This window comes from Lissotriton vulgaris, chromosome 7, assembly GCF_964263255.1.
Source record: "Lissotriton vulgaris chromosome 7, aLisVul1.2, whole genome shotgun sequence".
In the NCBI taxonomy this organism is placed as follows: domain Eukaryota; kingdom Metazoa; phylum Chordata; class Amphibia; order Caudata; family Salamandridae; genus Lissotriton; species Lissotriton vulgaris.
This window is the reverse complement of record NC_141695.1, coordinates 1,346,267,770-1,346,283,302: the sequence shown is the minus strand read 5'-3', so window position 1 is coordinate 1,346,283,302 and position 15,533 is coordinate 1,346,267,770. Positions and strand designations below refer to the sequence as shown.

The 15,533-nt window shown below is 46.0% G+C and overlaps 1 protein-coding gene across 1 annotated transcript in view; it reads left to right on the top strand.

Annotated features, from left to right (window-relative positions):
• The window catches only part of LOC147703662 (RING finger protein 112-like), a 247,865-nt gene that overhangs the window by 10,251 nt on the left and 222,081 nt on the right, over positions 1-15,533 (top strand). Inside the window, exon 2 of the mRNA XM_086932000.1 lies at positions 2,244-2,522. Coding sequence (XP_086788126.1) covers positions 2,247-2,522 — 276 coding nt within the window. The 5' untranslated portion in view covers positions 2,244-2,246. The remainder of the gene's footprint in view (positions 1-2,243; positions 2,523-15,533) is intronic.

Sequence of the window (15,533 nt, the reverse complement as noted above, 5' to 3'; positions counted from 1 at the left end):
CAGGTACGATTCCCCCAAACAGTGCCTGTGTCCAAAAAACGAGTCCGTGCAAGAGGCTCCCGCTCTACCGAGTGATTGCTGTTGTTTTGAGCGCCTTCCGGGCGCAGAAGTGGGCGGAGTTGGGCGGGGCGATGTGCAAAGGCTTCTGGGGGCTGTAGTCCCCCTGCTCGGCAGCCGCGTGATGTTCCTGAGGCGGCAGCGGGGGGCCAACAGCCAGAGATGGGTCTGAGCGCTAAGCAGCGGGATTTAGCAGGTACGATTCCCCCAAACAGTGCCTGTGTCCAAAAAAGTAGTCGGTGCAAGAGGCTGCCGCTCCACCGAGGGAGTGCCGTTGTTTTGAGCGCCTTCCGGGCGCGGAAGTGGGCAGAGTTGGGCGGGGCGATGTTCAAAGGCTTCTGGGGGCTGTATTCCCCCCGGTCGGCAGCCGTGTGATGTTCCTGAGGCGGCAGCGCGGGGGACCAACAGCCAGAGATGGGTCTGAGCGCTAAGCAGCGGGATTTAGCAGGTACGATTCCCCCAAACAGTGCCTGTGTCCAAAAAACGAGTCGGTGCAAGAGGCTCCCCATGTCACTTTCTTTGGACATTGTTGGTACAAGTGAAACAGCTTCTGATTAGAGTAAAGGCAACTAAGCTGTTTGCACCGAATGGGTAATAGCATTGCTGAAGCTGCTCTAATGGTATATAATGTGAAACCGGTGACAGAGGTGAATTTTTCTACTGAGGTTTGGGGGCGTAACCTGTCAAAAGCTGTACGAATTACAGAGAATAATTTAGATAAGAGAATTCCAGGGGCCTCGTGTGGGTGTAGCAGTTTATTCGGTTATGGGGAACTGGGCATTAACCTTCTGAGAGATAGTTTTGTTTGGTGAATCTATGGACAAAGAGAGAGCTAGATGTGGCATATGCCCCTAATAAAATATGCATTAGCCTTGACTTGGGTAACTTTCCATGAAACTTTCCATCTGATGCCAGTAAGGTCCAAAAAGTACCTCAGAAATGTTTATATACATAATAAAAAACAGAAAATGTTAAAAGCTCAATTTATATGCCTGTAGTCCAAAGATATATTCCCCATTTCTAACAATGAGACCATTAAAACCGTATTATTGTGAAATCTTCAGAAAGGACTCTGATTATAGAGTTTATATTGAGTTAGCTGCCATGACTAAGCAACCAGAAATATTGTAAAAGGGAAAGAGGTTAGTTTAACATATTTTATTGACCTTTTGATGTCCTCGCATGTGAGAGAGGGAGTCCGTGGTTACAATGCAGCTACAGCGTACCACTTAAAATCGATTGAGCCAAATGTCCTCTGTAAATTAACCAATTATGTAAAATGAGCCCTGGGATGAATCTGTAGTTGATACGAATGAAGTGTTGAATCATTAGCTCAATTCTTGCATTTTGAACTATGCATGTTTTGTATTGCTAAACATACTTTTTGATGTTTTGTATGAACTCTCGAACAACTATAACATTGAATTGAACTTTTGATTGTACCCTGGGCACTTCTAGATCCCACTGCTGATGAGACAAGCCACTGTGATACAAGAGTGTTACTCTCTGGATTGCAGACCTTGGACTCTTCCAGCACCTGCCTTACTGCATGAAGGGCTTGTGATATTTTCTTTTCTGGAGTTGGCAGTAGTGTAGAACTCGTATTCATTCCCCTCATACTTCCCTTGGTGCCCTAACAGATTGTGTGTTCTGCCAAAGAGTCTGAGGGACAGTACATGTTTTAGGTGATTTGACTAAAAAGCCTTCTCCAGTGTCTGGAATTCTGACCTTAAAAAGTTATTTCCAAACCTCCCTATTTTTCCTTCCTAATTGATCCTCAAGTTAAGCGACTTTCCCTTGACAGCGTATATTGTTTTCAGCCAGCCAGAACTCTGCTGGCTGTTCTTGGAATGTTTCCTGTGAATCATTCCACATTTTTGTTTTAGGCGATCAAGGCTTGTTTGGAACTATCAATAGAATGTTGATGTTTATAAGAGCAAGGTGCTTGACCACTCCAAGCAAGCTTTACACTCACTTTGTCTGGTTATCCAGCTATTATTTGCATTTTGCAGTAAACCCTGGACAGTCCTTTCTGAATGTATTTCCTCAGGATCACAAACGTGTAAACTGATTTCTTCGAATTACTGTTTTTGAATCTGTGTCTTAGTCACTAGATTCGATTTTTTTTTCCTCTATGTGAACATGTTTGTATTTTGCACTATAGGGATGTTGTTATTTGTTTTCAGATCATGGGCGATGTGAAAAGGCTTCTAGAGTCCTTTACAGATGAGATCACCTGCTGCATCTGTTTGGAGGTTTTCAAAGACCCTGTTTCGATCGAATGCGGTCACAACTTCTGCCATGGTTGCATTTCTGAACACTGGGTTAGTCACAATGGCCAGGGCTATAAGTGTCCCGAGTGCCGGAAGACCTGCCAACCCAACAAGATGCCTACTGACTTCCGAATCAAGAGCCTGGTGGACAAGATAAACGAGGCGCTGAAGGCCAGCGGCAGGCCAGCACATGTGAGTGATCATCAGGCATGTCTTTAACTCTCAGTAGATTTATCAAGAGAGTATTATAAATATTGCAGCATTGTCTAGGTTAGATCTGGCCTCCATTGCTATTTTGTTTACTGGGTGTATTCTAGATTTCAGTATGTGACAACATTTAGAGTTGTTAGAATATTATAACTGTGTGAGATGAGCTTTCTCCATTAGCAGTACTAAGAGGGTATTGATGCTTGAAGAGCTGGTTCCTGGTACAGGCATATTTCATCAGCAAATAATGAACCTCTTGTAGTGGTAACATTTTAGGTCATTAAATTACCACCCCCTCCCCTCCCCCTCACTATGCTCATTATTTATACAGTAAGACCTCATAGAAAAAAGATATTTAGTGAAAACGACTGTGATTTTCTTTTTCTGTGGTGTACCCTTATTGGACTCAGTCTGGCACTGTATATTTCATAACATTGGAAAAACATTTTTGTCAGGATTTTGGCTTTTTAATGAAAAGTTAGACGCATTAGTTTGGCTTGCTTTTTCAGTGATAAATCTTACCAATTTGCTTTGCTAACACTTGTTATATTACTGACAGCATCCAAATAATGATGGTGGTGGTTGTGGTGGCAGTTGTAAAAGTAGTGGTCGTGGAAATGGCGGTGATTATAATGGTGGTAACAATGGTGGTAAAGGTGTTGGCGATAATGGTTACTGCGGTATTGCTAGTGAAGATCTGTATGGGGTGCATGTATGATAAAGAATTGAATGTGTGATGCTTGAGTGTACTTTTTAAATGTAAGAAGTTCCTCATGTTTTGCAATGTAGGCATTCCAGTGAAGGTGTTAAGATGCACCCAGTAGCCTGCAGGGAGAGAAACCACTGGAGGTGGGCCGAAGCCCATTCTATGTATATTTGAAAGAATTATAAACAAAATTTGTGGCGGACCTGAAAGTGGATTAGGGCGAGAGTGATGCCCCCAAATATAGATTTTCCCTGCAAGGTATATTAGATCACTTGTGTTTAAAATTCATGAATTAAACTTGTTTTAATTTTAATTAAATCTAAAATAATTTACCAAAGGCTGACATTTATTTAGGTGGGTTTTGCAAAGTACACTTTGCAGTTTTACCACTGTTAATGTTACTGGCACATTCTTTGATTTAGAGTACAGAGAGAATATCTTGCACAGTCTTTTCCACTTACTGATTTTAGGCATAGGGCCACACGCTTTTCAGCATGACCAACTCTTCAGGTATCATATTTCTAGCAATTTATTTTACATCGATCCGTGAAGAGAATATTGAGGAACTCTGCTGGGGAAAATTTTAATTTAGCCACAAGCCTGCTGAGCCTTCGACTTGAGATAGATCCTTTATATAGACACCCAGACATCCTTAATTTATCTCTAGGTGGACATAGTTAAAGTGGCCTCAGATATTTAACCGAGACCACACCAATCCACAGGCATGTCTTTCCCTCCTCCTGTTCAGACCTGCATGGTAGAAATGCCCGGTTTCTACTATCTTGGTTAAACTGGACAAAGAAAGGTCATATATACTCTCGAAACAGGTTTTGCAACTACAAACTGGTGTATATGCTGAAAGTTGAGGATGGAAATAATGGAACGTGTGGGGTTGGCATTAGTCAAGCCTAGTTTCCACTAAGCTTCAGTTTTTAGAGAAATCGACCTATGTTGTGCAGGGACAATTTGGGTCCCTCTTTTGCCTGGAAGAGAATTCCATTTGCTTGAAAGACTAGGCACTGCCATGTAGGTGTGCAGTAATTTGAATAGAGAGTTTCTTACACGGTGCAGCATGAATTTCTCCAAGTTTCTAGAATTGGTATTTGTTTAGAGAGCTCACTCTTGTGGTGTAATAGGATATGCACCTGTGATGAGTGCCCTCAAATATGGTTCTGTTGCGCTCTCCCTTGAAGTAAAAGAGGATATCGTGATGAAGTGAACTCCTGGAAATAGGATATTGGTATGCTATAATCGCCCTCTATTGGTTAAAATAGTTTATTTTTTCTTTAGATCATTTTTCTATAAAAGTGCCTGGACCTGCATTGACATTCAAAACACATTGATTGCCCCAACTTATTGGAACTCATTCCTTGAGGACCAGAGATGTCTAGAAAGCAATGGTTGATTGTGATTTTTTAGGGCTCGCGCCTGCGATTGCAGGGGCAAAGCCCCTGCTGTCGCAAAGAGAGTCTATTGCAATCGTTTCAGTCTTCAAGGACTACCCAGAGTCGACAAGAGACTGGCACGCGCACGCAGCCTGCCGGAATCGGATCAGGTCGCGCGCGTGAACACGCGCTCCGATTCCGGCAGGCTGTTCACAACACATGCACACGCAGGCAGGCACGCACACACAACACAGACAGACAGACGCACACACACAGACAGACAGACGCACGCACGCACACACACACAGACGCACCCACACACGCACACACATTCCCCCCCCCCCCCCCCCCCCCCCCCAACTCACCGGGCTCTTTCAGCGTGTTCCGTGTCTCTGTCTCTCGTCAGCCAGTGGGTCAGTCTCGATCTGCCTCCGCAGCGCTGGTCTTCACCCGGGCCCCCTCCTGGGACCCGGGACTTCAGATGCCGCACTCCGCTTTGGCGCCGGGGCTCGGAGCGCGCATGCGCGGGCAGCCCCCGCCCTCTCACTCTCAGCCCGGGCTGCTTTCGGTTTCGTAGGTGAGTGAAGTCATCGCTTTATTCTTAAAACTGAAGGGTGCATACAAAGACTGATCTGCTGTCTGCCTCTCTGGATTCCTACTCCCACAACGTTATTATGCAGTTTTCTATAAAGTGAACTACTGGAGCGATTTAAATGAGCCCCAAATTACATTACACAAGGTCAGAATTTTGTTTAGCGTACAGTGTGTTTACATGATTTGCTCCAAATCACCAGGTGATGAGCAGACGCCGACACAAACCTGGGCCTCTAGTTCCAAAGTCTGCAGCTCTCTACCCCAACATTGTTCTGCCTGCAATACAAACGCACAGTGCTTGTTCTTCGAGCAGTAGTCTGCCTACCACTTACTGCATGTGACACGCTTTCAGCAGTTCACATAGGGCGCGTGCCTTTTTATGCGACAGCAGTATCATAAGAAAAAAAATTGTGCCTCATGCAAGTGACGCGGCTTAGTTAATCTCAACACTATTGATGGGATGTGTGTAACTAACTGTGCTGTCTTCGGTTTCGCTTTTGGCAGGCGCAAGAAGGAGGAGAGGTCATAAATGTTGCAGTAATTAACTCATTGCCAGAGGCAGCTTGGTCTTTGAATTAACATCTGCATTTGTGAAGAAATGTTGCTTTGTTGAGGCTTCCCATTTTCCAATTTCGAGACCCATGCAGCTGTATTATTTCCAACAAGGTATCCTTTACAATGGCACGATTTTGTCTGATCCATGCATTCAGACATGGCTCTCACGGCAGACAAGGAGCCCAATGTCCTGTGTGTCACTTTGCATGCTGTGAATTCTGAACCCCATGCTTATAATTTTCAAAAGGGAAACAACAAGCCCCAAAATGCAACATGCCTTTAGCTGAAGATACAGAACTGGTTGAAGTTGTCACACATGCCATGAGGGCATCTAGCAATTGCGCTTGTTCTTAATGTTATGAATGTTGCATTTCCCTGAGATGCCGCTCTGTTAGTCACTGCCTCTCATATGTTCACGGTTCCCCTTTCTGCTGTCAGTCGCTGGCTCCATCACACCCCCTCTCCGACTCCCACGCAAATTCTTGTTTTTTAATGGCGGCGCCGTCTTCTCCGCAGAAATCTACATTTATTGTCCAAAGCCTTCACCTGTACCCTGGATGGTGACCTCCTGATGGCTGGAGGAGCTTCGAGGCAGGCTGGGCTTGGAGTGGCTTCAGGTCACCCACAGCCGAAGGGGGTGACATCTCTTTTCTTGGCAAGAGAACTTCGCCGTACTTTCAACGGGACATTCTGGTGGCCCCAGCCCCTCCGGCGGCTATGAGTCTGAGGCATACGAGTGACGCCAGCAGAGCAGTGTGCGAAGCAGGTGGGGGTTAGTGCGAACAGGGATTAACACCGATGGATTCTGAGAGGTTAGAGGGGTTGGGGGAGTGAGTGCGAAGCATGTGGGGGTTAGTGCGAACAGGGATTAACACGGATGGATTCTGAGAGGTTAGAGGGGTTGGGGGAGTGAGTGCGAAGCAGGTGGGGGTTAGTGCGAACAGGGATTAACACGGATGGATTCTGAGAGGTTAGAGGGGTTGGGGGAGTGAGTGCGAAGCAGGTGGGGGTTAGTGCGAACAGGGATTAACACGGATGGATTCTGAGAGGTTAGAGGGGTTGGGGGAGTGAGTGCGAAGAAGGTGGGGGTTAGTGCGAACAGGGATTATTACGGATGGATTCTGAGAGGTTAGAGGGGTTGGGGGAGTGAGTGCGAAGCAGGTGCGGGTTAGTGCGAACAGGGATTAACACAGATGGATTCTGAGAGGTCAGAGGGGTTGGGGGAGTGAGTGTGAAGCAGGTGGGGGTTAGTGCGAACAGGGATTAACATGGATGGATTCTGAGATGTTAGAGGGGTTGGGGGAGTGAGTGCGAAGCAGGTGGGGGTTAGTGCGAACAGGGATTAACACGGATGGATTCTGAGAGGTTAGAGGGGTTGGGGAGTGAGTGCGAAGCAGGTGGGGGTTAGTGCGAACAGGGATTAACACGGATGGATTCTGAGAGGTTAGAGGGGTTGGGGGAGTGAGTGCGAAGCAGGTGGGGGTTAGTGCGAACAGGGATTAACACGGATGGATTCTGAGAGGTTAGAGGGGTTGGGGGAGTGAGTGCGAAGCAGGTGGGGGTTAGTGCGAACAGGGATTAACGCGGATGGATTCTGAGAGGTTAGAGGGGTTGGGGGAGTGAGTGTTGTTCTGTTGACAGCACACCGTTGAAGAGGCCTCGAAGAAGGAGTAATTAGCCAAAGTCCCTCTGTTTCTTTCACATTTGCTTGTCCTGTAATGGCAGCAAGTTTATTCAGGTGGGTGTTTTGGATTTCTTTAAGTGTGTTTATGTTTGATTATATCTGACATTGTAAGCAACAGAGGTTTAGGGTACATTATATGTTTCAGTGTTTGCAGAAGAATACACGCATTGGCTTCATCCCCATGGAAAAATACACAAAGTTTGTCCGATAAATGCTTTAAGACGTGTGAAAAATATGAAACCCCCAAATGACTGACGGGACATATATTCATTATTTTACATGTTCCTCACCATTCAATAAAAAATAATGACATCTATTTTCACAATGTTCTGAAAGCTTGTGAATAAAGTTTGTTTTACAGTTTATTATAGGAATGTAACACTTCCAGCAGTGCGAAACAGGCAATCAAAATAGCGTCCTTAATAATTGCCAGTCATACTTTTCTAACACAGAGGGACTTCCTTACATCGATGCGTCATAGAATTCAAATTCATCCAGCGAATGCCTCATTGCATTTTCTCTGTAGACTCCCTAAATAAATATTACCCAATCGTCCACTTGGTAGGCTAAACTCTGCATTTTAAACATTACTTTGCAAGTGCGTAACAGTGCGAGGAGGACGGGGAGGGAGCAAGGAGTGCACTGGGACCCGGGGAGGGAAGCCCCACCGGAGGGAGGGCCATCGAAGCATCTGCGGGGCTCGGGCAGAAGGACCGACCCAGCCATGGCGGACCGGCCAGGGGGCGGCTGCCTCTCCCTGCTTAAGACCCTCAGCGTCCTGTTCTGGGTGAGGTGCAGCGCCGGCGTGTCTCACAGAGAGGAGGGAAGGATTGGGGGTACTTCCCAGGTGTCACATGGCCCGCTACCAGCACCTATGGTCACCTATTCTGCCACCCAGCGGCTCACCTACCGCCGACCCTAATGGTCCCACCCACTGCCCTGCTTACAGCCGCCCTTATTACCAGTTCCTCCTGCATCCCGCCCCTCTCACCTGCCCTGCTTACAGCAATCTCCCCTCTCACCTGCCCCGCTTACACGTTGACCCTTTCACCTGCCATGCTTATAACCACCTCCTCTCCCCTTCCTACAACAATCGGCCCCTCTCCATGGCCCTGCTTTGAACCACATCCTCTCACCTGTCCTGCTTAGAACAATCGACCCCTCTCACCAGCCCTGCTTCTAACCACCTTATCTTGCCTGCTCTGCTTATAATCGGCCCCTCTCCTCCGGCCTGCTTACATCCACCCCCCCTTCCCTGTGTACAACAACCGGCCCCTCTCCTCTGCTTCCAACCACCTCATCTCCCCTGCTTCCAACCACCTCCTCTCCCCTGCCTTCAACAATGGACCTCTCCTCGCTACCCTGCTTACAACCACCACCTCTCACTTGCCCTGCTTACAAACAGCCCCTCTGCCCTACCCTGCTTGCAACCACCATCTCCCACCTGCCCTGCTTACAAACGGCCCCTCACCTCTGCTGACCTGACACCCACCCCCCTCGGGATGGCGCAGCCCTGCTTCCCAGCCAACGGCTCTTGCGCCTCATCCTCTCGGCATCACTCAGAGGCGCAGCGACCACTGGTGCAGCAGGTGCAGTGGCACCGGGTCCCAAGCGGTGCATTGAACCCTGACAATTGCTCATTTTACTCCCGCCCCAGCAGTCGCAGGACCCGTTTTCCATGTTTGCACCAGAGCCCGGGGCATAATCTCTACGGTACTTACCTGCACCAATACATTACCAGACACTCCTCGCCTCCAAAGTGGACACCCCTCTCTTAAGCCAGCCAGTGCGCGTCGTGACTCGACGTCACAAGGTGCCAGTGGGTCAAGTATTGCCCTTTTGGGCAGGTAGGGTACCTTTTTAAAGCTGCACTGAACGAATGAGTACATTAGTTTAAATTAACAAGTGTGCAATTTTAATTTTGCACCCGTGTTTAACACGTACAAAAAAACCTTTAATCTATAGGATAGGTAGTGACAGGTTTTTCACACAAGCTGGCGATGTTTAAAAATCTCACAGACCGTCTTGCCCCACACTGCATCCCTCGCCCCACCCTCCATCCCTCGCCCCTCGCTCCATCCCTCGCCCCTCGCTCCATCCCTCGCCCCTCGCTCCATCCCTCGCCCCTCGCTCCATCCCTCGCCCCTCGCTCCATCCCTCGCCCCTCGCTCCATCCCTCGCCCCTCGCTCCATCCCTCGCCCCTCGCTCCATCCCTCGCCCCACACGCCATCCCTCGCCCCACACTCCATCCCTCGCCCCACACTCCATCCCTCGCCCCACACTCCATCCCTTGCCCCTCGCTCCATCCCTTGCCCCACACTCCATCCCTCACACACCCTCTATCTCTCTCTCGCACACCCTCTATCTCGCCCTCCCTCTGTCTATCTTTCGCCCTCCCTCTATCTATATTTCGCCCTCCCTCTATCTATATTTCGCCCTCCCTCTATCTCTCTCTCGCCCTCCCTCTATCTCTCTCACGCCCTCCCTCTATCTCTCTCTCGCCCTCCCTCTGTCTATCTTTCGCCCTCCCTCTAGCTATCTTTCGGCCTCCCTCTATCTCTCTCTTCCCCTCCCTCTATCTCTTTTGCCCTCCCTCTATCTCTCTTTAGTCCTCCCTCTATCTATCTTTCGCCCTTCCTCTATTTATCTATCTATTGCCCTCACTATCTATCCTATCACCACAGCATCACTCGGCACCACCACAGCATCGCTCGGCACCACCACAGCATCGCTCGGCACCACCACAGCATCGCTCGGCACCACCACAGCATCGCTCGGCACCACCACAGCATCGCTCGGCACCACCACAGCATCGCTCGGCACCACCACAGCATCGCTCGGCACCACCACAGCATCGCTCGGCACCACCACAGCATCGCTCGGCACCACCACAGCATCGCTCGGCACCACCACCGCATCGCTCGGCACCACCACCGCATCGCTCGGCACCACCACAGCATCACTCAGGGGCACCACAACATCACTATGCGCTACCAAACTGCTTATAAGTACAACAGTAACTTGCAATATTATTATAATATAATATTATTGCCAACATTGCTTAATATTTTGCGACAGCTATCATCTTGCAAATCATCTTTATACACCAATACAGACTTTGCTAAAAATTTAATACAACACATTGTCATATACAATGGCAATAACTCAAACTTTAATGCTGCGAGACCTATTGCATTGAAAATGCTTGTTTTAAACTAAAGTATTCAGCATCCGCTTGAACTTTAACGCCTCTCATCTCCCCCCCCCCACTGATAAAGCACAACCCCCCATTTCATGACAGACCTTTCTTCTCACCTTTGTTTTCTCACACTCTCACGCTCACCGGTTTCTCACCGCTTTCCTCTTCTTACTTTATGTTGCTGTCCTTCAACTAATTTTCGCACCTGCTCTTCATGATGTTTTATAATTTTGAAGGATAAATGCTTTCTTTGTGTTTTTCTCATGTTCAGTGTATTCCTGAGTCTTCTGTCTTTAGTTTCCTATTGATTGGTAACCATAATGAAACCCATTGGAGTAAGAGCAGAACTATTTACAAATCATCAATAAAAGGAATTATCTAACTTTATTTCTCAGTGATGGCCGGATGATTTGAGGTCAACCTCATCACAAAATTTCAGTGGCAGGTGATTGTTTGCTCCTATTGTGAACATTGTCCCAGTTCTCATCGGGCCACAAGGATTTAGGAGACTTCTGGGTAGCTTGTTCCCTAAAGCTCTAAGTCTATATGGGCATCTAAAGGCACTGTCTAATCTCCAAATAAACTGGCAACCCTCTATTAAGTGCACAGGGTGTGGGCGTTGTGTTTATTTTCATAACTCTATGGCCCTAGAACTAGAGACTTTATTGTAACTCAACTTAGAAATTTGGGATTCACACAGAATTAGACACGATCCAGACTGATTCCGCATCCTGGCAGCTCCAATGCCCAGCTAAGTACATCTGCATGGCCTGTGCATGAACTTTTTTGCTTCCTCTCAGATCAGCACTGGGGTAAAACTAGATTCCAAAGTTTGTTGGTTTCTAAGAACACAAACAGTGGGCATCTTAAGGAGACCAATTTGCCAGTAGTAGGAAGTCAGTAGGGATTGTTTGGGACAGGCATGTCCTCTGCATGATAAAGGAGCTTGCCACCTATCCTCATTGCCCAATGCATATGAAACTGGTATCCTAACTTTTATTTAGGCCCTGGCATCATGCAATATAGCGTGAGCGCAAAGGCCCACGCCCGTCCTTGGTATTAAGAGTTAAGCTCGAATCTTCTTTATTATAATTTGGAGCTCCAAGGAGTTATACATATAAATATACACTGACATCTCTGATAGACCAAATCAACCGACACTTAAAAACAAGATAAAATAACACAAAAGACGTTGCAAATTACATTTTTCAGAAAACGATGCAGAATTCGTATTTGCATACAAGAGGTAAAAAGCATAATTGCGAACGGAAAATCAATTTCATGAATCCTTTTAGATACAAAACTAACTAGGCCAGTACCAAACGAGTTGTGCCATTAAATTATTTCGCAACTTCGACTATGTAAAGCAGAAAACCTAAAATATATATTTTTAAAAATATATATATATATATATATATATATTGCACAATGATAATCGAATTACAAAAAGAGTAACAACTCTAAATAGAGTACACAGCTAAAAGATGAAGAAAGCGCCAGTGCTCGAGCATGACAACTGGTTCAAAAATCCTTATGAAATTCTAATTATAGCGAGGAGTAGATTTGGTCCAAAGTAATCATTGTTCAAATTGCATACAAAAGGCCGAAGGTGTTGAAAGTCCGAAAGCGAAATGTCCGTACCAATTTCATAAGCCCTTTAAGGTACCACCATAACTTGGTCAGTGCAAAACATATCGTACCATTAAATACTCCAATAATTTCAGCTATAAAATAGAAGAACCCAATAAAGTTCTACTTCTAAAATATATTGGATTTTTGCTCAGAGGGAACCCTTCGCTACCAACTACATCTACATGGAGCAGCATAATCCATCTCTAAAATGCATTTAAAAAAAGCAAAAAACTTAAAAACAATCTGGTTCAGAAGGAGGGGCCGTAAGGAAATATCGGGCCTCCTCATCAGTGGCAATGTTATATTTTAGGAACAGCGGTCTCAAAAAACGATGTAGTGAGGGGTGTATTAGGGGGTAAACAAACAAAACATGATTTAGATCCTGCACACAGCTTCCACATAAGTGACGAAGTCTATCCTGCCTAGGGAGACCCTCCTACGCCCCTGTTATTATTCGTTAGGGAAGCAAATTCAACCTTATGAACAAGATGGTCCTGCGCACTCCATGGGGAAGATACCATACAACATAAGGATTGTGCTGTTTATGAAAACTACTCCCGCTATAAATATCGCTATTGGAATGCGCTGAACACAATACCATATCTCTTTTGCGAGAAACTTCATAACTTCTTTTTTTAATTTGTGCTTTCAAAACTTGTTTAGGAAAAGAGCACGTGCTTCTGTGCTCTATTTAAAACATGTTTGCAAGTTTCACGTAATTCCTGAAGAGGACACTTTTCCCCTTCAGTGATAAAAAGATGTCCTCACACATTGCTACCCATAAGGGTTTCTCAGCGCTCTTCAATTGGGCATTGCTCTGTCTCAGGCACGCTGCCATGGCGAACACACAAGTGGAGAAATGCCTGAATTCAAGGCGAGTCGCCACTAATGGGGCTGATCGGTTCAGATTACACATTTGGTGCAAAATATGACCCTTGACTTTCTCGAAGTAATCCCAATGCTGTTAGTCTACTGATTCACAGGCATAACTCTGCACAGTAGGGATTTTAATTTTATAAACTGATAAGGCATGTGCGAAATGACTTTTTCCACAGTGTTTGTAAAATCTACCAATTGCGGAGGCCAGAGATATTGCCTTACTTCTGTACTGGTCAATGTGGTCACTGCTGGAGTACTTGCTTGTAAAAATGATTCCTAGATATGGATACAACTTTACTACAGCAAATTTGTCCTTCCCCAGGAACCAGTGAATGTTTTTCCTAACTCTAAATCCCTGGCCTCTAAAAAATATTATTTTACTTTTTGAGGTAGTTTTAAAATAAAAGTAATCATCTGAGTAGAATACTAGCTCATTAAGGTACCTTTGTAATCTGACTGGAGTTAGGTCTAACATAATGGCATCGTTTCTGTAGAGCAGACAGCTCAGTTTCATAGTTCTAAGTTTCAGTGAATCCCCTTTACAGAGGCCCACCCTACTAGGTAAATCATTAATATAGAGAGAGAAAAGAAGAGGAGCCAAGGTATCTTTGCTTCAGCCCATTATGAGTTTCTACTTTACTTGAAAAGCCCTGGGTAACTTCCATCAGGACCTGAGTCAATGTAGAGGAATACAATGCAGTGATCGGTCTGAGCAGGTGAATGGGGATCCCCCGGGCGACCAGTTTCCTTCACAGAGTCCCCAGTCATCCTGGTCGAAAGCCGTGTAGAAATATATTAAGGCAGCATATAGGGCCATACCCTTGCTCATTGAGAATCAAGGCGTGTGAATATTTAGGCAGCCGGCACAGGTCATCGGGAGCTTGTCACCGTACTCAGTAGACGACACAAGCGGCGTGTGGAATCTGAAGGTGTGAGCGGACAAAACCTGGATACTGCTTTTCAAAGGAAACTTTTACATTGAATTTGGTTACACGTTTGACACGCCGCTCAGACCAGAAACCCTTTGTGGTCCGGAATTATCACCACATATCAAAGATTATTTATTTGGAAGATCTAGCCTTGATGAAGTTGCGGGACCACACCCCTTACGCGACGAAACATGTGTTGGCTGTGGCTGTTGAGAAGCCTAATATTTAATTGAATCACCGGACTGTGCAGACTCTCTTAATTTAATCCAATTTGTGTCTTCCACTCCTCTGTGCTCCGATGCCTGCATTCCTTTTCTTGCCTGCTTTAATCTATTAATTTCCCTTTGTCCACTCATCGAAAACTGCTTAAATTGTTCCCTTATTAGGGCATTGATCTTGCAATTTAACTGTTTTACTTCCACTGATCTAACCACTGAGGGATTATTGCCACCAGCCCACCTTTTTCTTCCACTTGATCTAAATAGGGCCAGAAACTTCTCAAACCAGGAGATACGATTTTCCTGTCTAGTGCCTAAACTCGCTTTTTCAGTAAGGCTTCCGAGAACAGGGAGGTTTTTATTATACTAAGAAGTATGCCCATTAGTTTTGCTGTGCGGAAGGCAAGATCAGGTCCCTTCTCAAAGGACCTCCTTTGACTGGGATCAATCCATACGGGAAGAGTATCCCTGCTGGGGAGGATTGGGAGGACGGTCACATCAACCTGCCCTACCTTTAACACAACATCATGAGTCTTAACGGTTAAGCTTACCGGATCATGGGCTTTCCTTATTGCATGGGACTCGGAATCCGAATCAATACTTGCTTTGTGATTCTCCCTTTTATTACCCCCATTATCTCTAGCTATTTATATGTCCGCCTGCCATTCCATCTTCCCTAAACCCTCCCATACATGGTCATCTATCATAGTAAGGAGAAGGGGAAGATGTGTCACCAAATTCTATTACAGGACCGGAGGCTTCGGATTATGCTATCTCTTTCTTTACTGTAAAATCACAGCAGCCAATGAAAACATACAATTAGTCAACACAAACTACATTGTCCATGATGCTTTGCATCAGTCACGCCTCCTTAGCCCTCCATAAGAGCCCTGGTTACAGTCCCATCATCCTCTTTCTTTGCTGCTCACAGCAAGAGTTAAGTACTCCTTTACAATACTATTCTGCTTTTATGTATTGGTTATTTGCCAAATCTTACAGAGGGCGCTGCACTTCGATGTACTCTATTAATGTGACTTGCTAATTGGTTTTGTTTTATGACTTACTAAGTGAGGTTCATTTATGCAGATTTGATGGTTTTGAGGCTTTGTTATGGAGCTCCGCTCCTGTTGCCAGCAATGCTGGGATTAGTATTTGTGAAGTGCGCCGCTGGGCAGTGGAAAAAGGCCGGTTTTGGTCGCGCACTTCAGGCGCCA